The sequence below is a fragment of the Myotis yumanensis genome, unplaced genomic scaffold (genome assembly GCF_028538775.1).
Source record: "Myotis yumanensis isolate MYYU_CA2020_CCGP unplaced genomic scaffold, mMyoYum1.0.hap1 SCAF_12, whole genome shotgun sequence".
In the NCBI taxonomy this organism is placed as follows: Eukaryota; Metazoa; Chordata; class Mammalia; order Chiroptera; family Vespertilionidae; genus Myotis; species Myotis yumanensis.
In genome coordinates this window covers 56681956-56705055 of record NW_027223763.1, presented here as the reverse complement: position 1 = coordinate 56705055, position 23100 = coordinate 56681956, and the positions used below count along the sequence as shown (strand labels likewise).

At 42.2% G+C, this 23100-nt stretch overlaps 1 protein-coding gene and 1 pseudogene across 1 annotated transcript in view; one reads left to right on the top strand and one right to left on the bottom strand.

The window, feature by feature from the left end:
- SNAPC3 (small nuclear RNA activating complex polypeptide 3) overlaps positions 1 to 22621 on the bottom strand; it is a 44006-nt gene extending 21385 nt beyond the window's left edge. The window contains exons 1-7 of the mRNA XM_070431710.1: positions 22290 to 22621; positions 21479 to 21556; positions 16863 to 16947; positions 11733 to 11837; positions 8659 to 8808; positions 2771 to 2853; positions 1168 to 1332 (exon numbers count right to left, since the gene is read on the bottom strand). Of these exons, the coding sequence (XP_070287811.1) occupies positions 1168 to 1332; positions 2771 to 2853; positions 8659 to 8808; positions 11733 to 11837; positions 16863 to 16947; positions 21479 to 21556; positions 22290 to 22606 (983 nt within the window). The 5' untranslated portion in view covers positions 22607 to 22621. The remainder of the gene's footprint in view (positions 1 to 1167; positions 1333 to 2770; positions 2854 to 8658; positions 8809 to 11732; positions 11838 to 16862; positions 16948 to 21478; positions 21557 to 22289) is intronic.
- LOC139020550 (proteasome maturation protein pseudogene) lies at positions 4829 to 5554 on the top strand (annotated as a pseudogene).
- Positions 22622 to 23100: the final 479 nt, after the last annotated feature.

The following is a 23100-nucleotide window of genomic DNA, read 5'->3' as shown; positions in this document are numbered from 1 at the left end:
AATGGAGACACTTTAAAAAGTACTTACAGCCCTGACTGGTTTGGCTCAGTGAATAGAGCGTCAACCTGTGGACTGAAGGGTCCCAGGTTCGATTCCGGCCAAGGGCATGTACCTTGGTTGCGGGCACATCCCCAGTGGAGGGTGTGCAGGAGGCAGCTAATCGATGTCTCTTTCTCTCATTGGTGTTTCTAACTCTCCATTCCTCTCCCTCTCTGTAAAAAAATCAATAATTCAAAAAAAAAGTACTTAGAAAAATATAACCCTCTAATAATTTCTCATCCTGTCTAATAAAGAGTGAATATGCTAATTGACCCTCACACCATCATGAACATGGCGGCACCCACAGCCAATAAGGAGGGAATATGCTAATTGACTGCCCTGCCCTCAAAGATGGCGCCCACAGCCAATAAGGAAGGAATATGCTAATTGACCACCACACCCTCCAAGATGGCGGTGCCTATAGCCACAAGATGGCCGGCAGGGGAGGGCAGTTGTGGGCAATCAGGCCAGCAGGAGAGGGCAGTTTGGGGGGACCAGGCTGGCAGGGGAGGGCAGTTGGAAGTGACCGGGCCGGCAGAGGGGGGCAGTTAGGGGCGACCAGCCTGGCAGGGGAGGGCAGTTGGGGGCGATCCGGCCAGCAGGGGAGCAGTTAGGCGTCAATCGGGCTGGCAGGGGAGTGGTTAGGAGATGAGCAGGCTGGCAGGCAGAGTGGTTAGGGGCAATCAGGCAGGCAGGCAGGCAGGTGAGCGGTTGGGAGCCAGCAGTCCTGGACTGTGAGAGGGATGTCCGACTGCCGGTTTAGGCCCGATCCCTATTGCAGCTAATCGATGTCTCTCTCTATGGGATCGGGCCTAAACCAGCAGTTGGACATCCCCCGAAGGGTCCCAGATTGGAGAGGGTACAGGCTGGGCTGAGGGACACCCCCCCCCCCCCCGCCGCAGTGCACGAATTTCATGCACCAGGCCTCTACTTATATATATTTCCCCAAAAATGAACAACAGAGGATGCAAAGTTGGTCACTGAATGGAAAGCACTTATTTTTGCTGTTGCCAAACCAAGCTGCACCGATAATTACTTTTATTCCTCTTATTAAAAATACAACAACTGTGCTTTTATACTGCAAAACACAGAAAAGGAAAACAAAATGTTCTGAGTAATGCCACTTACCTTATGTCAGTAATGACAACAACATGTTCACAGTCTCCCTGGTGACAGTATAAATAGGGAAAACCCAGTTTAATATTTAAGTCATTGAAGGTGAAATCTTCCATTTTAGCAGTCTTAAATTTTCCATAGCCTCTGTCATGGGCCTCTGACCACTCAATGATCGTTCTGAGGTGGGGGGAAAAGGCAAAGATATGTATCATTGCTCCACAAAAGAATTAAAAATGGCTGACAAAGGTTTGTGACTGCAGGACTTCACAAAACCTGGCTCACCCATTAACTGGACAGTAACCATCTTGAAATGAAAATTATAATGTTGGTATATGTTGAATTAGGAATTCTGAATTTTTCTTCATCAATTAGCGTAGCAGTTCTCACAGTGTGGTTCCTGAGACCCCAGAGGGGTTCATGAGGTCAAAATTATCTTTACAATAATCCTAAAATGTTATTTGCTGCCCTTTCAACTCTTATATTCTCATAAATAACCATTTTCTGGAGGTTACATGACATGGTTTATCACTTCAGACTTAATGAAAAATGTATAACAATGTTACTCATCTATTTTATTTTCTGAAAAAGTTATTTTTCACAAAAATGTTAATGTTTAAATTAGTCAATATTTAAAATATTTCTTAGTCTGAATTGCTAAAACATATTGATAGCTTTAACCCATATTAATAAAAGACTCCTGGGAGTCCTCAATTATTTACAGTATAAAGAAGTGCTGAGGCTGAGATTGAGAACTGCTACATTAGAATATAAATACAAATGGCCAAAATGAAGGAGAATTTATATAAACATTCAGAAAAATATATGTATATACTCTACTTGCCAGGACAGTGATAATAAAACTGTGGTCTGCCCAGCCAGTGTGGCTCAGTGGTTGAGTGTTGACCTATGAACCAGGAGGTCACCATTCAATTTCCGTCAGGGCACATGCCCAGATTGCAGGCTCAATTCCAGTGTGAGCCACGCAGGAGACAGCCGAGCAATGATTCTCTCTCATCATTGATGTTTCTCTCTCTCTCTCTCCCCCTCTCCCTTCTACTCTGAAATCAATAAAAATATTTTTTTAAAAAGTGTGATCTAACTCACATAATTAGATGCAAATTTTTCATGTTTTGTACTTAAGTAACTATATATATCACGTAGAGCCACAAGTGTGCACACTAAACAAGCAGAAAAATAATGACAGATTTACTATCATCTAATACAAAGAACAGACATTTATAAATTGTTTAAGGGGATTTAGTTTCTTTTTTAGATGTATCTAAGGCTCAAATGAGTTAGTGTAATTTCTAAAATAGCAGATAATACATTTAAAAAACAATTCTGGAGAGCCAGCAAGATCCTGAAATGGCTGACGTGTACTTTTGGTGGGAAAATTTTCTTCTTGGAATAAAAATGTTGATAAATTAGTACCTAAACCAACCTTTTTCACATATTTTAAAAATGGAGAAGAAATTCTTACCCCAAATCTAACAAAAACTAATAAAATAATTCCCTGGCAAATATCCTTAACAGACAAGTTAAAGGATTTGTGGAGATAATGCCATTTTGAGAACTAGAAACTGGAAAGACTTTGAGAAGATTTTGGAAGTTGTACCTGCTCAGATCTCTGCATTCAGGGTATCTTCTATCGTTATAAAATGTTCCTTCAAAATAAAAGAAGGCTGATTTATATATGTCCTATAAGAAAACAGATGGTATTGAGAAAAAGGAATTATAAAATTGCTCTAAGTATTAAATAAAAATTTGTATGACATAAAATTACACTAATATATTTAACAATAACTATGCAACTTCAGAGAATAGGCTCAGCCCATTCAATAATTTGTTTAAGATTTAATGGAAACCTCCTATGTAACAAATATTATATTAGTTACCAGGCATAAACGTATAAAGTTTTATCCTATTGCTATTTTAATCTAGGTTTGATTTAAATTTGTATATTCTGAGATTCATGAAAGAAATACAAATAGAAATGAAATAAACTTCAATACTATTTTATTATATGCGTACAGCAATGACAGTTATTTTAGATACTAGAATCAAAGACTAAACAGCCATATATTTGGTGTTTCCTGGTGATAATAACCATAGTTATGTTTATCTGTCATTTAAAAATTTTTTCAATGTGCTTTTATAAAAATTCCCCCTTTATATATTCAACTAGAGGCCCGGTGCACAAAAATTTGTGCACTGGGGGGGGGGGTGGGAGAGGGGGTCCCTCAGCCTGGCCTGTGCCCTCTCACAGTCTGGGACCCCTCGGGAAATAATGACCTGCTGGCTTAGGCCTGCTCCTGGGTGGCAGAGGGCAGGCCCAATCCCTAGGTGCAGCCCCTGGTCGGGCTCAGAGCAGGGCCGATTGGGGAGTTGGGGCGCTGCCCCCTGTCATGCACAGAGCAGGGCGGATCGGGAGGTTGCAATGCCACCCCTAGTCACGTTCAGGGTAGGGCCGATTGGGGGGTTGGGGCACTGCCCCGTCACACTCAAGGCAGGGTCGATGGGGAGGTTGTGGCGCCACACCCTGCCACGCAAAGAGCAGGGCCGATCAGGGGGTTGGGGCGCTGCCCCCTGTCACACACAGAACAGGGACCATCGGGGGGTTGGGGCTCCGTACCCTGTCACACACAGAGCAGGGTCAATCAGGGGTTTGGGAGCTCCCCCCTGTCACACACAGAGCAGGGCCCATCAGGGGTTTGGGGAGCTCCCCCCTGTCACGCACAGAGCAGGGCCCATCAGGGGGTTGAGGAGCTCCCCCCTGTCATGCACAGAGCAGGGCCAATAGGGGAGTTGGGGCACCGCCCCCTGTCACACACAGAGCAGGGTCCGTGGGGGGGGGGGGGGAGTTGGGGCGCCACACCCTGTCACACACAGAGCAGGGCCGATCAGGAGGTTGGGGCGCCGCCACTGTCACACTCAGGGCAGGGCCGATGGGGAGGTATGGTTCTACCCCGTCTCACATAGAGCAGGGCCCGTGGGGGGGGGGGGGGGCGTTGGGGTGCTGCCCCCTGTCACACACAGAGCTGCAGAGCGATCAGGGGGTTTGGGCGCTGCCCCCTGTCACGCTGATCCCGGTGCCAGGAGGCCTCGCAGCTCCGCTGATCCCGCCCGGCCGGGTCACAGATCCGGGTCCCAGACCGCAGACAGCCTTGCCTGCTGCCGCCTGCCTTCAGTATGCAAATTAGCCGCCATCTTGTTGCTTCAGGGTGGGGTCCCCACTGGGGTGCCTGGCCAGGCTGGCTGAGGGGCTGAGGGCCATTTTCAGGCTGGCGGGTGACGGGAGCTCCAAACCTCTCCTTTTTTTCTTTTTTTTTTTATTCTGGCATTTATTTACCTTCTATGGCTGTCACTGGAGCTGAGAGCCGGCTTTCTCTCTGAGGCTCGGCTGAAAGCAGCTTTCTGGCCTTTGTTTTCTGTATTCGAAACAATGTTGCAACTCCAGCTCTGAGATCCCGGCTGACTGACAGGAGCTTTCTGGAGTTTTGTTTATCTTCTATAAATGTTACTATGTTTCCAACTGAAGCTCAGAGGCCGGCGGGGACGTTGGAGTTCTCTGTCACTGAAGGAAGCAAGCCTCCCTGTTCGCACCAGCTGCCTGGCTGCCGGCCTCCATCTTGGCTGACAGTTACTTTGTATATACTCACTGATTAGCCAATGGGAAGGGTAGCGGTCGTACACTAATTACCATGTTTCTCTTTTATTAGTGTAGATAACTCTTAGGCAGGCAGAATGTGAATTTCTATTCTTACTCCAGCAATCTTGCCCAAAGTACTATAGTAGTTGCACAACTGGTCTGAACCTTTACATTTCTTTTCTTTTTTATAATTTATTTTTATTGGCTGGCTGACGCTACCAGGCTTGAGAGGTTGTTTGCACAGTGAGCTAAAGATGAATACCAGAGGACTTGAACCTCAGCTAAAGGACAGTACTCTAGTTACTGAGCGATCAGCAAGTGGATCCTTTGAAAGTCATGATCTTCTTCAAAAAGGTTTTTCTTATGTGAAAAATGAACTTTTGCCCAGTCATCCTCTTGAATTATTAGAAAAAAATTTCCAGCTCAACCAAGATAAAATGAATTTTTCCACACTGAGAAACATCCAGGGTCTGTTTGCTCCACTAAAACTGCAAATGGAATTCAAGGCAGTGCAACAAGTTCAGTGTCTTCCATTTCTTCTAACCTTAAACCTTTCACTGGATATTTTGAGGGGTAATGATGAGACTATTGGATTTGAAGATATTCTTAATACTCCATCACAAAGTGAACTAATGGGAGAACCACACTTGATGGTGGAATATAAACTTGGTTTACTGTAATGTAGTGAGCTGACCATGGAAATGGAGGGGCTGCATCTTGTTTATAATCGTCTTTTTACTATAATTTTATGTACACATTAAAAGTACTGACACATGTTTAAAAAAAAAGTTTTTATTGATTTGAGAGAGAGGGAAAGAAAGAGAGAGAAACATGGATCACCTGCCTCCTGCATGCACCCTTCTGGGGATCAAAACGGCAACCCAGGCATGTACCCTAACCTGGAACTGAACCGGCAACCTCTCGGTGCACAGGACAACATTCAACCAACTGAGCCACATGACCAGGGCTGAACCCTCAGGTTTCTAACTTTCAGTCTATCAGAATTTCTGTCACAGGGGTGTCTCTCAATCCCGACTACATAACAGAATCACAAAACCATCAAAGACTAAGTCTCATCTCAGATCTATTAAATGAGACGCTCTGAAGAAGTCTCAGGCACCAGTGTTGTCCCAAGCTCTCCCAGTGATTAAATGTTCAACCTGTGCCGAGAACCACTCTGTTAGACTTGTCTTTTGCCATATTCTTAGAATTAGACCCCTGTGTTCTCTTCTTTAACATACACTTCCCTCTCGGACCTGTAAAATCAAAATAATACCTGGCATGCTATTTTATAGGACTGTGATGAGAATCAAAAGCAGTGTATGAACTACAAAAGATATATAAGCTTTAGGTATTAAAATAATTTTACCTTAAGATAACCTAATCTCTTGCTAGGACTTTAAAGTTTCTATTTTTTTTCACTGTCCCATTTACAGGTCTGGCATTGGTGTTACCTTTACAAGGTGACAACCAGACACCCTTACAAGACCGGCTTTGCTGTGTCCCCTTGACAGCTCACTAAATCTCCCTGACCCTCTTTTTCTTCGTGAAAATGAGTGAAACCATTACCTTCCTCCCAGGTGGTTGCAGAGATAACAAGATATGATATATTATAATGCCATGTCTGGCTGCTGTTAACACAAAATCTGCCACTTAATATACTTCTAGACTCTCAAAGAAGTCAGCCAGGATCCAAAATAAAGGTTCTGAAAGAATAAATACTGCCTTATTTAGGAAACAAAAAGAAAGTTTACTGTATATAAAATTTTGTTCATTACAAATGTTTCTACAGAACTTCATTTTAAGTGACTTAGGCAACGTAACTCCTTGGCATTATCTTTAACTAGAGGCTCAGTGCACGGATTCATGCACTGGTGGGGTCACTCGGCGTAGCTTGCGGGGATCGGGCTGAAACCCGCAGTCCAATGCAACCTGCTGCTCCTGCCTGCTGCTCCTTTCCATCCCGGCCCCACTGTGCCTGCTGCCGCCGCTCAGTAGGCTCAATGCCGCTCCACTGAGGTCTCCTGGCTGCGGCGGCCAGCTGTGAGCCCTGCGTCTGGCGCCCATCCGTCAGCTGAGCAGCACTCCTGCCGTAGGAGTGCACTGACCACCAGGGGGCAGCTCCTGTGTTGAGCGTCTTTCCCCTGGTGGTCAGTGTGCATCATAGCAACCGGTCGACAGGTTCGGTCATCTAGGCTTTTATATATATAGGTAGATTAGAAGGGAACTCTAAAAGAACAAAAAATGTTTTCCATCTAAATCCTACGTCATCCACACCCTGGCCAGGTAGGTCAGTTGATCGGAGTGTCATCCCAACCCACCAGGGTTGCGGATTCAATCCCTGGTCAGGGCACATACAGTAATCAACCAGTGAATGCATAAGTAAGTGGGACAACAAATCAATGTTTCTCTCTCTCCCTCTCTTTTCAAATCAATCAATCAATCAATAAAATAAAAAATCAAAACAAAACAAAAAATAAATTGCAAGTCATCCATTAAACATTGAGCTTGAGATTTCTGTGGTTTATTCATTTATTCAATAACTATTTGGGCACTTCCTCTGTGCCATACACCATCAAAGGAATAAAGACATAAACACCACTGAACGAAACAAAGTGTCCAGTAGGCATTAAAAATTAAAGGTTTGGAAATCAGGAAAGAACGTGGCTACAGGGAGAGATTAACCAAGATTAGAGTTCACCTAAAACCATGAAAACCGGGGGAAAGGTCAGGAGAACAATTAGAATAAGAACAAATAAGACAAAACCTAAGTTATTAACGTTTATGTGGCTGGTGGCACAGGAACAAATAAAAATGGAGATTGTGATGGCTCTTGTCCACACTCTGTCTCCATTCTAGTTGATCCAAACCTCTTTCACTCTTCTACGGGAGGGGCTGCCCCTCCTAAGCGGGCCAGTAACTCTGAGGTCCTCCGCTGGTTGTACCAGGTAAAAGAGTTAGTTCAAGCTTGCACATCATGAAATTCTCGAGGATCAAGGCCCCACTGCTTTACTGGGCAAGAGATCCCTTCTGAAAAGGCCCTGGATAGCAGTCTACCAGTCCTTTGCATAATTATCTATTGAGTATGTCGGTTTCTCTGTCCTCCCGAGAGCTTCACCCAGAGAACCACCAGCAATGACAAACATCAGATGCGACGTCCCGGTTTGGTATTGGTCCTCGAACAGACAGGTCCTTCTATGGGCAATGAGATTCTCACCTAGACTCCAACCCGTTGCTGGGGCAGTGACAACAAACTCACATAGAGTTTGAAAGAGGAGAGTGTGAACAGCAAGTTCAAATGCTACAGTGAAATCAAGTTGTATCAACATGGGAGAGAGATCAACTGGTGAAACAATTAGGTGGTTACTATGACCTTTGAAGGAAGCATGTACAAAGAATGATTGAAAAGAAATAGGACATGAGGAAATCAAAACTGATGAGCTTTGGAAAGGTCTTGATGATAAAGAGCAGAGAGGAGACAGGCTTTGAGGGAATGGATAGAAGAAAGCACTGACTGGAATATTGATGATCCTGCTAGACCTGTGGTCGGCAAACCGCAGCTCGCGGGCCACATGAGGCTCTTTGGCCCCTTGAGTGTGGGTCTTCCACAAAATACCACGAGCGCGCCGCACGTACAGTGCGATTGAAACTTCGTGGCCCATGCGCAGAAGTCAGTATTTTGTGGAAGAGCCGGTATTTTGTGGAAGAGCCATACTCAAGGGGCCAAAGAGCCACGTGTGGCTCATGAGCCACGGTTTGCCGACCACTGTGCTAGAGTAACCATTACGTCCTTAGATTAGCACTCTTATTTCCTCTTGCTTTATGGGGGTAATAAAAAAGAAAAATCACCTTACTTTGCTGATGTGCTCAGGGGCCTGGTCAGGTGTGTTGCTGAATTCTCCACCGATCTGGAGGTCACTGACACAGCAAATTGAGTCCCTTAGTTCCGTGAGCTTCTGATTGCCCAGCACCAGCATCGTCTGGTATGGTTTGTGCTCTTTGTGCTAAAAGTCAAACAGTAAATAGATAAGTGTCCTCTTAGAGATAAGCAATTTAACTACAAATCCTGTCAGGATCAGATCTGAATTATGTTACTGGTTTTCTTGATTTAAGTGGTCCTCCTAACTTGGTGTTCTGTGTTTTCTTAAATTCCGTATTTGTCTATTTGGCCTTCATTAGGTACAGATCCAAGCTAATGGCCAAAGCTGTTTCCATCTCCTCTGCGATACAGAGCCTATATCCTGAACCCACCTCCTTTATCTAACTCCCACACACCAAGCCAACTTCTCACTTATCCTAAATCAAGGTACAGACAACGAGGGACAACCCCTGTGCCCCAGAGCCCAGTAGAATTATTCAAACTAGCCAGGCCTGTCTACTCTCCCGCCTCGCCTTTCTCGCAGAAACCCTAATGAAGGCTGCGGCCTCTGCCTTCCCCTCCCTCCTTTCCGCCTCCTGACACTGGTGCTTCCCCTGTGGCCCTACATAGCGCGGCACACCTCCTCCTCTCAGAAAGTGTAATAAAAATCTTCTTTCCGTGGCATTAGCCTCTACTGTTGTCACGCAGTCACCTGCATAAATTAAAACCCTTGGGGATAACTGAGACACTTGGTGCGATGGTCTGAAAGTTTGTGTCCGCCCGAAACATTCATGTTGGAATTCTGACACCCAAAGTGACGGTGTTAGGAGGCGGGGCCTTTGGGAGGTACTGGCTCATGAGAGTCTGCTCATGGCTGGGATGAGTGCTCTTATCCCAGGCTCCAGGAGCATGCCCACGCCTTCCCCTTCCCCCTCTTCTCTTCCCTCTTCCCCCCACCCCCCCCCCCCCCCCCCTCTGTGTGTTACCTCTGCCTTTCTCCTAAGCTCCAAGGGCCCTTCTACTATCTCTGTAACTTTATCAATGAACTTCTCTCATTTAAAAAAAGCAAGCAAGCCCTGGCCAAGTGTGGCTTAGTTGGTTGGGCATCATCTCCTGCACCAAAAGGATGCTGATTCTATTCCCAGTCAGGGCACATGCCTGGGTTTTGGATTCAATCCCTGGGGGTGGGGTGGGGGTGTGCAGGAGGCAGGCGGCCAATGTTTTGCTCTGATGTATTGATGTTTCTTTGTGTCTTTCCCTCTCCCTTTCTCTCTCTGTAAAAGTCAATGAAATTCTTTTTGTTTGTTTGTTAATCCTCACCTGAGGATATTTTTCCCATTGATTTTCTAGAGAATGGAAGAGAGAGGGGGAGACAGAGAGAATCATCGATGTGAGAGAGACGAGACACATCTGGTTGTCTCCCGCATGTGCCTCTGCGCAGGGGATCGAGCCTGCAACTGAAATACCTGCCCTTGACGGTAATCAAACCTGGGACCCTTCAGTTCACAGGCTAACGCTCTAACCACTGAGCACTGGCTAGGGTTCAATAAAATTCTTTTAATGAATAAATAAATAAAAGAGCTCCCACAGAGCTCCCTAGCCCCTTCTGCCATGTGAGAGAGAAGTCTTCAACCTGACCATGCTGGCAGCCTGACCTTGGACTTCCTGTCTTCAGAACCGTCAGAAATAAATTTCTGTTGTTTATAAGCTTACCCAGTCAGTGATATTTTGTTATAGAAGCCAGAATGGACTAAGACAGTTGGTAATAGAACATTATTTTAGTTTACGCTAAAGTTTATAATCAAGATGCTACTCAATGACATCAGCATGAAAAGCCTGTGGACTCTTACCTTCATCCAGCAGCACTCTCTTTTAAAATGTCCTGGAAGTTACCACACTGAAGCCAAGTAATCTATTTATTCACTTCTGTAATGTTATAAACCCAGAGGTTCCACTGTATTGGTTTGGTTTTGATTGGTAATTTAAGATCTTCATCAAATAAGATAATTACTCCTAACTACTAGTATATTCCAGATGCTTCAGAAAAGCCTAATTATTCACAAGTGCAGTGTATGTACAGTAATATTGCCTTTAACCTTATCAAAGTGTATAACATCTATTTGAGGAATCAAGAATACATACACCCATCCGGCTGGCATGGCTCAGTGGTTAGGTGTCGACCTATGAACCAGGAGATCACAGTTCAATTCCAATCAGGGCACATGCCCGGGTTGCGGGCTCAGACCCCAGTGTGGAGCGTGCAGGAGGCAGCTGATTGGTGATTCTCTCTCATCATTGATGTTTCTATATCTCTCTCCCTCTCCTCCCTTCTTCTCTGAAATCAATAAAAATATATTTAAAATAATAATAATACATACACCCTGGTACGGGATAGTTCTTTTTATTAGAGACGGCTAAGGAATTCCTAGATACCCCTGACCTGTTAACTTTGTGCATTTTCATCAAAGAAGAGCTGTCTTTAGTTATATAACTTCCCAAGTATTCTAAACTGGTGAACAAAAGTCATCCCACTCCTGGGGGGAAAAGCAACCCTCATGACAACATATAATTAGAATCATGTGGATTCCTATAAACTTGCAGTTGCTCCCAGTGCAGAAACCAGGGTATGTATCCCAACACTAAAATTGCAATCATATTAATCAAGAGATTATTTGCAACTTGATCTTATTTATAATATTTCTTACTAAAACAAAGAACCCAACAGCATAAGCACAATGCCAGATAAAATAGTACTTGCTATTTTATCTAAGAAATATGACTCTTCAAATAATTAAACCAGGGGTCCTCAAACTACGGCCCGCGGGCCACATGCAAATACAAATATTGTATTTGTTCCCGTTTTGTTTTTTTACTTCAAAATAAGATATGTGTAATGTGCATAGGAATTTGTTCATAGTTTTTTTTTAAACTATAGTCCGGCCCTCCAACGGTCTGAGGGACAGTGAACTGGCCGGCCCCCTGTTTAAAAAGTTTGAGGACCCCTGAATTAAACCATTTGACAAAAGTCACCCATATTATCTGTGGAATCCAAAAGGTTTTACTACTGACCTTATGAAATATAACAGGGTATAAGACATTCACAGATAGGATAAGTTCCCCTTCTTCAATCATGTCTGCTGGATTTTCAGGCTTTTTTCCTATGGCATGTGACTCCTGAAGGAGGAAAACAAATTAATAAGAGACATTAGAATCACTACGACTCAGATAAGAGGCAGTGTGAAACAATGGCTATGAGCAATAACTGAGTCAAACAGCCATGATTGTGACTCGTAATTCTACTTCAAGAAAATTAATAAAACCTCTCTAAGCTTTAGTTTCATCTCCTGTAAGACAGAGGAAGTACTTATTTTATAGACCTGTTGCTGGGAATGTGCACATAAAGCATCTCGTAAGATGTCTGGCACTTAGTGCTTACCAACTGATAATAAAACAGGAATAATAGGAACATCAATTACAGTAGCGTTGGTATAACATGGGCATTTACAACTACAAATCTTTCCATTCCTCCTCTCATACTATTATGAGAGCCATCTGACAGATGAAGCCAAAGGTTCAAATTTACCTTAGGTAAACGAGCAAGATAGGATGCAAATACAGATCTGTCTGGCTTTAAAACTCTTGCTCTTTACAACATTGTCACATCTTAGACCAAACCACACCTTCTTTTATATCTGCTTAGTAACTATAAAAAGGGGGCCGCCAGAGTACAAAATACATTTTAAAAGTCAGTGGGAGTGATGTCACACAAAATGGTGACGGAGGATCAGTCCCTCCACCAAAGCAACCAATAAGATGGGAAGAGAGGCAGGAATGAACTATTTAGAACTGTGGAACCTGATCAGATACTCCTATCAACCAGGGGAGTGCTTAATGCAGGGACAAGCTGCTGATTTCTCATAAATGAGCAGAGGGTACAAACCAACTACCACTCACTCCCCCATTCTTCAGCCCTGCTGCAGACGTGGAAATACCAGCCCATGGGCCTAGAAACGGTGGCTGATGCCAGGACAGGCAGTGAGGACCCTGTTCTCCAAATGTTAGTGCTTGTGTGTTTGGGTTGGTCTAGTGATGCTCTGAAGTACTAGGGCAAAAACTTGCCTTGGTTTTGGCTTCCCCCAACAGCAGTTATTGGAAACTTAAAGCAGCGGTTCTCAACCTTCCTAATGCCGCCACCCTTTAATACAGTTCCTCATGTTGTGGTGACCCCCAACCATAAAATTATTTTCGTTGCTACTTCATAACTGTAATTTTGCTACTGTTATGAATCGTAATGTAAATATCTGATATGCAGGATGTGTTTTCATTGTTACAAATTGAACATAATTAAAGCATAGTGATTAATCACAAAAGCAATACGTAATTATATATGTGTTTTCCGATGGTCTTAGGCGACCCCTGTGAAAGGGTCGTTCAACCCCCAAAGGGGTGGCGACCCACAGGTTGAGAACCACTGACTTAAAGGGACAGGACCTGTTCTCATTTGTGGAGATAGACATTTAAGAAATGTCACTGGCTGACCACAGAGATAATGAAACAAAAACATCAGTGATGATACACAACACATAATACTAATTTGGAAAAATAGTTTGGAAAAGTCCCAAATAGCTCCAGCCCTCAACAAGTAATAAACATACTCAGAATGTCCAGTTCTCATTAAAAAACTTATAAAACACACAAAGAAACAGGAAAATATGGCCCACTTACAAGAAAAAAAGAATTTGACAGAAACCACCCTTGAGGGAGGCCCAGATGTTGAAATTACTAGTCAGTGATGTTAAATCAACTGCCTTAAATGTACTGAATGACCTAAAGAAAACTATATACAGAGAGCTAAAGAAAATGAGGTTCTTTAATAAGATTAACAGTCAATTTCTCACCAGAAACTATTTAGACAAGAAGGCAGTGGGACTACACATTAAGCAAAAGGGGGTGGGAGGGGGGAGAGGGGGAAGAGAAAACGCTGTCAGCCAAGAATTCTACACCTGGAAAAACTATCCTTCAAGATGAGGGAGAAATTGGGACATTTTTTCCGATAAACCACATAAGTAAATATGAAAGCCAGGTATTACTGTACTTTTGGTTTATAACTTCTTTTATTCAAACACACAAAACAATATTTATAAATTTGTTAATAGACACGTAGATAATATATGAAGATGTAATCTGTGACAATAACAATCTAAAGGGGGAGGGATGGAGATGTATAGGAGCAGTGTACTGATTCTTCTGGATATTACTAAAACAAAGTTGGTATTATCAAAACTAGGTTGTTATAATTTATTTTATTTATTTATTTATTTATTTTTAATGCTTTTTTAATTGATTTTTTTACAGAGAGGAAGGGAGAGGGATAGAGAGTTAGAAACATTGATTAGAGAGAAACATCAATTCAGCTGCCTCCTGCACACTCCCTACTGGGGATGTGCCTGCAACCAAGGTATATGCCTTTGACCGGAATCGAACCTGGGACCCTTCAGGCCGACGCTCTATCCACTGAGCCAAACCGGTTAGGGCTATAATTTAAGATGTTAACTGTAATCCTCAAGGTAACCAGTAAGAAAATAAGTAGAACATTAATAGAAGGAAAAGAAGGGAAGCAAAATGATACACCACAAAAAAGTCAACTAAATACAAAAAACGCAAGAATAGAAGAATTGAGGAACAAAAATATATATACATACAAACAGATAATCAGAAGTAAGTCCTTACCTGTAATTACTTTAAATGTAAATGGACTAAATTCTCCCTTAAAAAGGCAAAAAGACTGGCAGATTGGATAAAACTTTACACACAAACATATACATACACACACACACACACACACACACAGTCTCTCTCTCTCTCTCTCTCTCTCTCTCTCTCTCTCTCTCGCTCTCTGAGAGACTCTAGATATGAGGGTGAAAATAAAAGAACAGAAAATGATATTCTATGCAAACAGTAACCAAAAGAAGGCTGGAGCTGGGGTGGCTGTATTGTTATCAGACAAAATAGACTTTAAGTTAAAAGAGGTTACAAAAGACAAAGAAGGGCTTTCGTAGGGTGTTCCCCAAAACATGTATACACACTTTAACAGGTGATAGCTCATTTTTAAAAAATGCAACGTATTTTAATAAACACTGACTTTACAATTATTCAAAGTGTGTATACATTTTTGAGACACCTTGTATATTGATAAAAGGTGCAATCCAGCAAGAAGAAACAGTAAATATAAACATACATGCAGTTAAAAACAGAACCCCAAAATACATAAATCAAAAATTGACAGAACTAAAGCAAGAAATAGATGGTTTTACAATAGTTGGAAACTTCAAAACCCAAATTTCAATGAGTAGAAAACAAAACAGAAAATTAATAAGGAAATAGAAGACATGAACAACACTATAAACCAACAAGACCTAAGTGATTTACAGAACACACTATCCAACAACAGCAGAATACATAATGTTCTCAAGTGCACAGACCATTCTTGAGATAGACCACCAAGTCTTCATAAATTTAAAAAGACTAAAATCATAAAAAGTATCTTTTCTCATCACAATTGATGAAACTAGAAATCAATAACAGGAAGAAAACGGAAAAATTCAGATATGTGGAAATTAAGCAACACATTCACAAATAACCAATGGGTCAAAAGGAAATCAGAAAATACCTTGAGACAAATGAAAATAAAAACACAAGATAAGAAATGTATGAAATGCAGCAAAAACAGTACAAAAAATGAAAACCTTAGAACTATAAACACCTACCTTAAAAAGAACAATCTGAAATCAGTAACTAACTGTATATAATTAGGAACCAGAAAAGAGCAAGCTAAACCTGAAGCTAGCAGAAGGAAGAAAACTGACTCAAGAAGAAATAGAAAATAAAAGTAAATCTATATGCAGAGACTGACTTAGCAATTAAAATCCTAACAAAGAAAAGCCGAGGAGATTACTTCACTGGTGAATTCTCCCAAATAGCAAAGGAAGTTAATAACACTAATCCTTCTCCAAGTCTTCAAAAAAAATCTGAAGAGTTGAGAGAATACTTCCTAACTCATTCTGAGATCAGTAGACTCTGAAACCAAAGTCAAACAAAAACACTACAAGAAAACTCAAGGCCAATATCCTTTATGAATATAAATGCCAAACCCCTCAACGAAATATTAGCAACCTGAATTCAACTGCCTATTAAAAAGATTATATGCCACAAGCAAGTGGGACTTATACTCAGGATTCAAGGATAAGTTCAACACATACAAATCAATCAATGTAATATACCACACTAATAGAATGATGGCAGGAAAACCTACATCATCATCTCAACTGATGAAGAAAATGCATTTGACAAATCCAATTCTTTTTCATGATAAAACACTAAACAAACTAGGAATAGAAGGGAATTTACTCAACCTGATAAAGGCTATATGTGAAAAATTCACAGCGAAGATCACACTCAACAGTGACGACTGATAAGGATGTGCACTTTTGTCACTTCTTTCAACACAGTACTAGAAATTCTAGCCAGAGCAATTAGGCAAGGGGGAAAAAGGGAAGAAGGAAGAAAGAGAGAGTGAGTGAACCAAACTGGAAAGAGATAAAGTTATCTGTTTACAGAGAAATACATGCATGATCTTTTTTTTTTAATTTAAAAACATTTTTATTGATTTAGAGTGAGATCTTAGTTTAAGAACTCATGGAATATCTGCACAATCACCACATAAAGTCCCTGACACAAAGACATTGATTTGCTGTCCCACTAATCTACACATTCATTGGTTGTTTCGTGTATGTACCCTGACCAGAGATCGATCCTACAACGTTGGCACATTGGGAGGACACTCTAGCAAACTGAACTACCCAGCCAGGGCCCATGCATGATCTTCAGTGTACAAAAGTGTAAAGGATTCACACACAAAAACCCTGTTACAGCTAATAAAAAAAATTAAGCAAAATTGCAGGATATAAAACCTATTAAAAAAACAATTTTATTTAAAATAGCATCAAAAAGAATAAAATATGTAGTAATAGATTTAACAAAGGAGATGAAAGATGACTTCCCAGTCCCAATAAAGTTTCTCTGGTTTGCTTTCAACTAAGCATACCCAATATAAAGCCACCCACACAGACATCATTAGCCCTCACCCAATGACGAAGTTCATGGTTTCATGGGAAAAGGTGAACAAGATGAGACTCTTACCATCTCATAAGCAAGTATTTCTTGTCTGCAGGCCCGATCTATCGTTAATGTTTCTTCCCGATGTTCCAAAAGCTTCTTTCTAACACTGTTACAGATACAAGAACAATCAAACATCAACATTCTCTACTGGGCTTCAAACACATCTTCAATATTCATTTATTTTGAACTAATTTTAGACCAAAGGAAAGCTGTAAAAATAGTACAAAGAGTTCCCTTATATCTCTCACCTGGCTTCCTCTACGTTAACATCTTACATGATCATAGTATAATGATTAAGACTAGGAAATTAACCTTAATACAGTATTATTAACTACTGACCTTTTTGGAAGTTCACAAATATTTAAATTTAATGCTTAAAAATAATTTTAATGCCTCTTTTCTGTCCTGGCATTCTGAGCAGGACACCACATTGCATTTCCTCTCCTTTTCCCTCCAGTCTTTCACAGTTCTGCAGTCTCTCCTCGTCTTTCATGATCCTGACACTTCTGAGGAGCTCTAATCAGTTATTTTGTAGTGTTCTTCAATTTGGGTTTGAGTGCCTCGTGTTTGGGGTAAGCCTATACATTTTTGGCAAGAATACCACAAGAATGATGATGTCCTTCACTGTATCATCAAGAGGTTAATGATGTTAATACAGGATGGGCAAAAGTAGGCTTACAGCTCTTCATATGGTAATACAACAATACATAATAATACAAGAATATACTACTGTTTTACATACTCACAACTGTAAACCTACTTTTGCCCACCCTGTATGTCTTATCACTGGTGATGCTTATCTTGTCTCCCAAGTTCCTACACTTGAAAGATACTTTTCCTTTGTACTTGATAAGTATTTGGGGGAGATACTTTAAAACTATGCATCTCATTTCTCCTTAAACTGCCACCCAGAAATTTTAGCATTCATAGTAGATTTTGACTGCAACATTTATTACTGTAGTTTATGCCTAATAGTGATTCTCTATTTCCCTCATTCTACATTTATTCATTGATATTATGAGGAAGACCTCTTTCCTTCCATTTATTTATTTGGTCATTTATATTAGTATAAACCCATATTTATATATTTTATTCTATAGGTTAAAATCTAATACTACCATTATTTTGTTGCTCAAATTGTTTTAGCTTTATCCATTAGGAGCTTCAAGTTGGCTCCTGCTCTTTCAACAAGCCATCATTTTTTTTTTTCCTTTTTGTAGCATGTCCTTACTTCCTGGTACCATAAGAGGCTCAAGGCTCATCCTCTATTATTTCCATGTCTCAGTGTGGGGAGCCGATATAGGGTTAAGCCTCGGACTGACCTGTTGGCAAAGTCACAAACAAGTCTTCTTCCGAGTCTTAACCCAATCTGAGAGGTGGCCGCTGATTTACACGTGGTGTCATTTAAAAAATAAAAATGGGGGAATTTGCTGGAAGCCGGTCCATCCTTGCTGCCTGACACAGTCGCTGCAGGGAAGAAACATCTGCACAGCATATGTTTCAAGGGACCTGGCGTATATGACATACTGTTTGCTCCCCTTCTTAGCGCTATGTGTTTTAACCAAGGTCACCTCTCCGAGAAAGGTTGTTTCTCCAGGTGGGGATTTTTTCCCTGGAGTTAGGGATTAACAGGACTAAGGAAGGGAATAAATCTGTAAAACCCCTTAACTAAGTGACAGGCGGGTAGTTAATCACTTTAACTACAAACAATCACACTTAAGCTACATAATCTTTACTTAGGATAATCTTCAGTTACTTCCTTGTAGCTTAACACTTGGAGTGCGGGTGAATTTCCCGCCAAAATATAAGATGGCTCTGTCTTTTGGTTTTGTTCCATCCACCAAAAGGGTGGATTACAAACAAATATTTGGTAATACGCAGTTACAATCGGCCCGAGTTTACACGTTTCCCGCACTCCACCGCAAATCTATATGAACCGAGTTAAAGACGGCTCCCGCGGAGTACGCGCAATTCACGCGAGCCGACTTAACTCGTTTCCCACACTCCAAGTGTTAATAGAACAACAGAGTAACCTTGGAATGGAGAGAAGAAATGCCCTAACCTTTGGAATAGAATGGATAGGATTAAAATCAACTGGTATAAATACAGATGTAACAGGAGAAATAAAGACAGAACCTGGCTGGAGAACCTGGCTATGCTTATCAACTGAATGCTGTCTCTGTGTCCTTCATTCTTCGCCGACTCTGTCCACACCTTTGAGAACCCCTGGAACCCCAGATGTTGGCAGGACCCCAACATCTCAGCCCTGAAATCAACCACTTCTCCTACGAGTCCTAATACCTTTCTTGGAGAGAGGCATTTAGAAACCAGTATCTGGGTGCCAGGCATTCTCACTGTTACTGCAGTCACTGCTTCTGGGCTTAGCAGCAGAGAGAAGTGGGAAACACATATGTATACTAACCCACACATGTACAGATATCTGTACTTTTCTGTTACATATTTAAAACCATGAGTTAATAATGATACTTTTGATCCCAAACAAAAATCACAGGATTCATTTTAGCCTTCAACCTTCCCTTGTTTATAACTTCTTTTCTCCACAAGTAAGAAACCCAACTCCTATCATTTATAATCCAGTAACTTAATTCTAGAAAATATACACTCTCAACATTCGATTCCTAGTCCCTTTGGAATTTATTCTTATGTAGTGTCATACTAAATTTCCATACCTATTTAAATATAACTGAACTTTCCCTTCTCTTCCACTGGTCTTTTTGGCAATTCCTGAGCTGGTACCCACTGTTTTAATTATGAGGACTCTGTAGTATATTTTAATATCTGGTAAAATTACTATGCCCTCACAATTTCCCCCCAGAATTTTTCCTAGTTATTATTGCATATATTCCATATGAATTTTATTATCAACTTGTCTAACTCCATAAAATAATCAATACTTCTGATATTTTATTGGGATTGCACTTCATTTACAAATGAACTTAGAAATAACTGACATCATTACAATGTTTAATATTCCTCAAGAACAAAGGCTATCTTTCAACTTTTTCAAGTCTTTTTTTTTTGAGTCTTTCAGGAGTGTTTTGAAATTTTCCTTATTTGTGTTTCCTAAATTTTACACATTTCTTATTAAAATTATTCCTAAATATTTAACCTTTTTGACTACTGTAAATGGGATTTTCTCTACCATCATGTCCTCTAATTGTTGTTTGTGTACATGAAGGATATTGTTTTTCATGTATCAATTTTGTATCCTGCTATTACAATAAATTCTTTTTAAATTTAATTGTTTTATTTATTGATTTTTGGAGAGGGGGGAGGGGGGCAGAGGTATATATAGAGAAACAAAAACATCAGTTTGTTGTTTCAATTATTTATGCATTCATTGGTTGATTTATATGTGCTCTCCCTGGGGACTAAACCTGCAACCTTGGCCTATCAAAGAACAGTAAGTGTGGTAGGCAAAGGCCAGCAGTGAGAGCACATTTCAGGAACTGAAAACGAGCTGTACTGTGGCTGGAGCTCTGCAGAGACAGCTGAAAAGATCAGCAAGACCCATTCTATAGAGGCCCTTGTGAGCCACCTAAGAACCCAGGACTTCTGCCTAAGAGCCATTGAAAGGTTTGCAGGGAAAGTGACACACCAGATGTGCAGTTCAGAAAAAGCTAACTAATCAATCAACAATAGTTAAAGAGCACCAATGGGAGCAAAGCAGCATAATAAGCTTAAGGGCAATACACAGATGAAAGAGCCTGGATTCCCAAATGTGTCTTCGAAGACTTTAGAAATGGAAGTGTTTCTAGACATTCCAGAAGGGACAGAGATGGGTTTTAGTAATGGGGAAAGTAATCTTAGGGCCTCAAAGATGGGGTAGTTTCAGATGGGACAGGGGCCATGCGCATCCTGACATCTGAAAGAGAAAGTGATTGAAAATGCATCTAGAAGGCAAATTTGAGCTTTATACATGGAAGGTTTCAAAGGTCTAAGAAAGGAGTCTGAAATGTGTCCATAAAAGAGGGGAGAGCCCTTGATAATTTCTTAGTAAATGAGCTTGTTCGGATGATAGCACGATGAATATATCGGATGGAGCCTTCCATAGCGCTTCAAAGGTTGCTAAGGTAAATATTAGCAGTAGGGAAGGGAAACAGATTTGTTTCAAAAAAGAAAAAGAAAAAGGCAGAGTTAAAATGCATACCTGAACTTTTGGACTTTTATTGCATTTATCTCTTAATACCATTTTTCTAGCAATTCATCTTTTCCTATTTTACAAAAGTATGGATGTCAAAAATTTAAAAACAAACAAAACAGGTAGTTTGAGAGGCACTACCAAAATATTTAGCTTGCATCTGATATCTAAGTAGATTGTTGTACCTTTAAAAAGAAACGCAAAATTGAATATGGACTAGATAACTTATGTATTTACCGTTAATTTTCTCAGTTGCTATAATCCCACTCTATGTAGGAGAATGATACTTTTCGGAGCTATAGGCTATCTGCAACTGAATGGGTTTAGCAACAGAAAAGGACACACAGTTAAGCAAATAAGACAAAATGTTAATGATGGTTGAATTGAGGAGACGGGATGACAACAATCAACCTATGAATAATGTTGAAAAACATTTAAATAAAATAGCACATAATAAAAGCAAGGTCCTCCATACCCCAAAGTCACTAGGTCAGTATCCTGTGGGATGACTTCTGGGTCCTCGTCCTCCTCAAGGCACTGCAGTTTATCAAGGCTAAAATAAACAAACAACAAAAAAAGGCAAAGCAATCATACATCTTGTTCCTAGTGAATCAGGGCAGTGCCCCAAAATACATCGCCAGCTAATTAAGGGAGATAAAAATCCAGCGGGCGCTCAGAGGAGGCTAGAATTCAAGGCACCATCGGCGCGGATATTCAATAAATAAAAGCATGCATGGCCAATTAAAGGAGGCCAACATTGTTCAATGGAGGAAGAAAAATATTTTTTAAAAGTCATTTTTGTATTTTCACTCGAAACAAGGCCGCTGGGGAGGAAATTTCAGCAATAGCATACTGGGAAGGTCCCCAAAGAGACCACAGTGAATCAAGGTTTTAACACTCCTCCGGCTCCATCCTCCAGCCGTACCGTTACTAAGGTTCCTCCATGGCCAAAGCACCTGTCAATGGTAGGCGCACGTCGCTGTGACTCTAACTGCTTTTCTACATTAACAAGCACTTGAATAAAAAGCGACTAGAAAAATTAATCTTTTAGGCAGCTCTCTCGGCCCTTCCATCCAACACGGAGGAATTATGCATTCGGAACACGGGCCTCCTCCCGGTGTTCCGGGAAAGCTCCCGCAGGTCGAAAGCTTTGAAAGGGCGGTCCTCCTCCGACCCCCGGAGTAAGCCTCTGGCACCCCCACCCCCAAGCAAGGGCCCCAGGGAGCGCAGGAGCCCAGCAGCACCCGGGTTGGCACCAAACAAGAGCCCCTCGGCCCCGCACTCACCCGCAAACTGCCCTCAGCTCGGTCGCTGCCTCCAGATCGCAGCCCAGATCCCGTGCCACCGCGGCATCGTCCCAGCCGGGGTCGGCGACCCCTCCTTGCCCAGGCAGCTCGGATGCCGGCGGCTCCTTCAGCGACAGATCCCCTTGCCCGCGCAGCCGGTCACGCCACAGCTCCCCGAAGGCGCCCACGTGGAAAGCGCGTGTGTTTAGCTCCGGCATCTCGTACTCTGGGAAGTTGCAGCCGCCACTGCTGGCGACCGGGTCCTGCTCGCTGCAAACCCCGCTGCTCGTTGGGACGCCCTGACTGCTTTCAGCCATGTTCTCCCCACTCCCTCGCCTGCAAAAGCCGGAGGAGCAAGGTCTCGCGCAGCATGATGGGACTTGTAGTTGCACGTGGCTTGGCCGGCGGACGGCGGGACTGCGCAGGCGGAGCTTCAGACACTACATTTCCCGGCAGGTCCCGGGTCAGGGGCACCTCGAGCCTCCGTGTGTGGGGCTGAGCTCATTGTTCTCTACTGGGGCGGGGCGGGGAGCGATTGTGGCTATCTATCTCCCCCACCTCTGGTCGGCTTTGGTTCCCGGCCCCCAAAGTTATGTAGCATCCTTGTCTGCTGGCTGGGGCGGCCTCCACACGCCCATGGGCCTCCCTCTTTCCCTTTCCTCCGCCCCCGGGTGCCGGACTTGTCCTTCGCTGCAGTTGGTGGGCTGCGCTGCTGCCTCGCTGCTGCTCCGGGGCCTGAGAGACATGGGGGCCCACATCAGGTTCCTCCAGAACCACTCCTAACGCCCCATGTTCGCGTGTGTATATACAC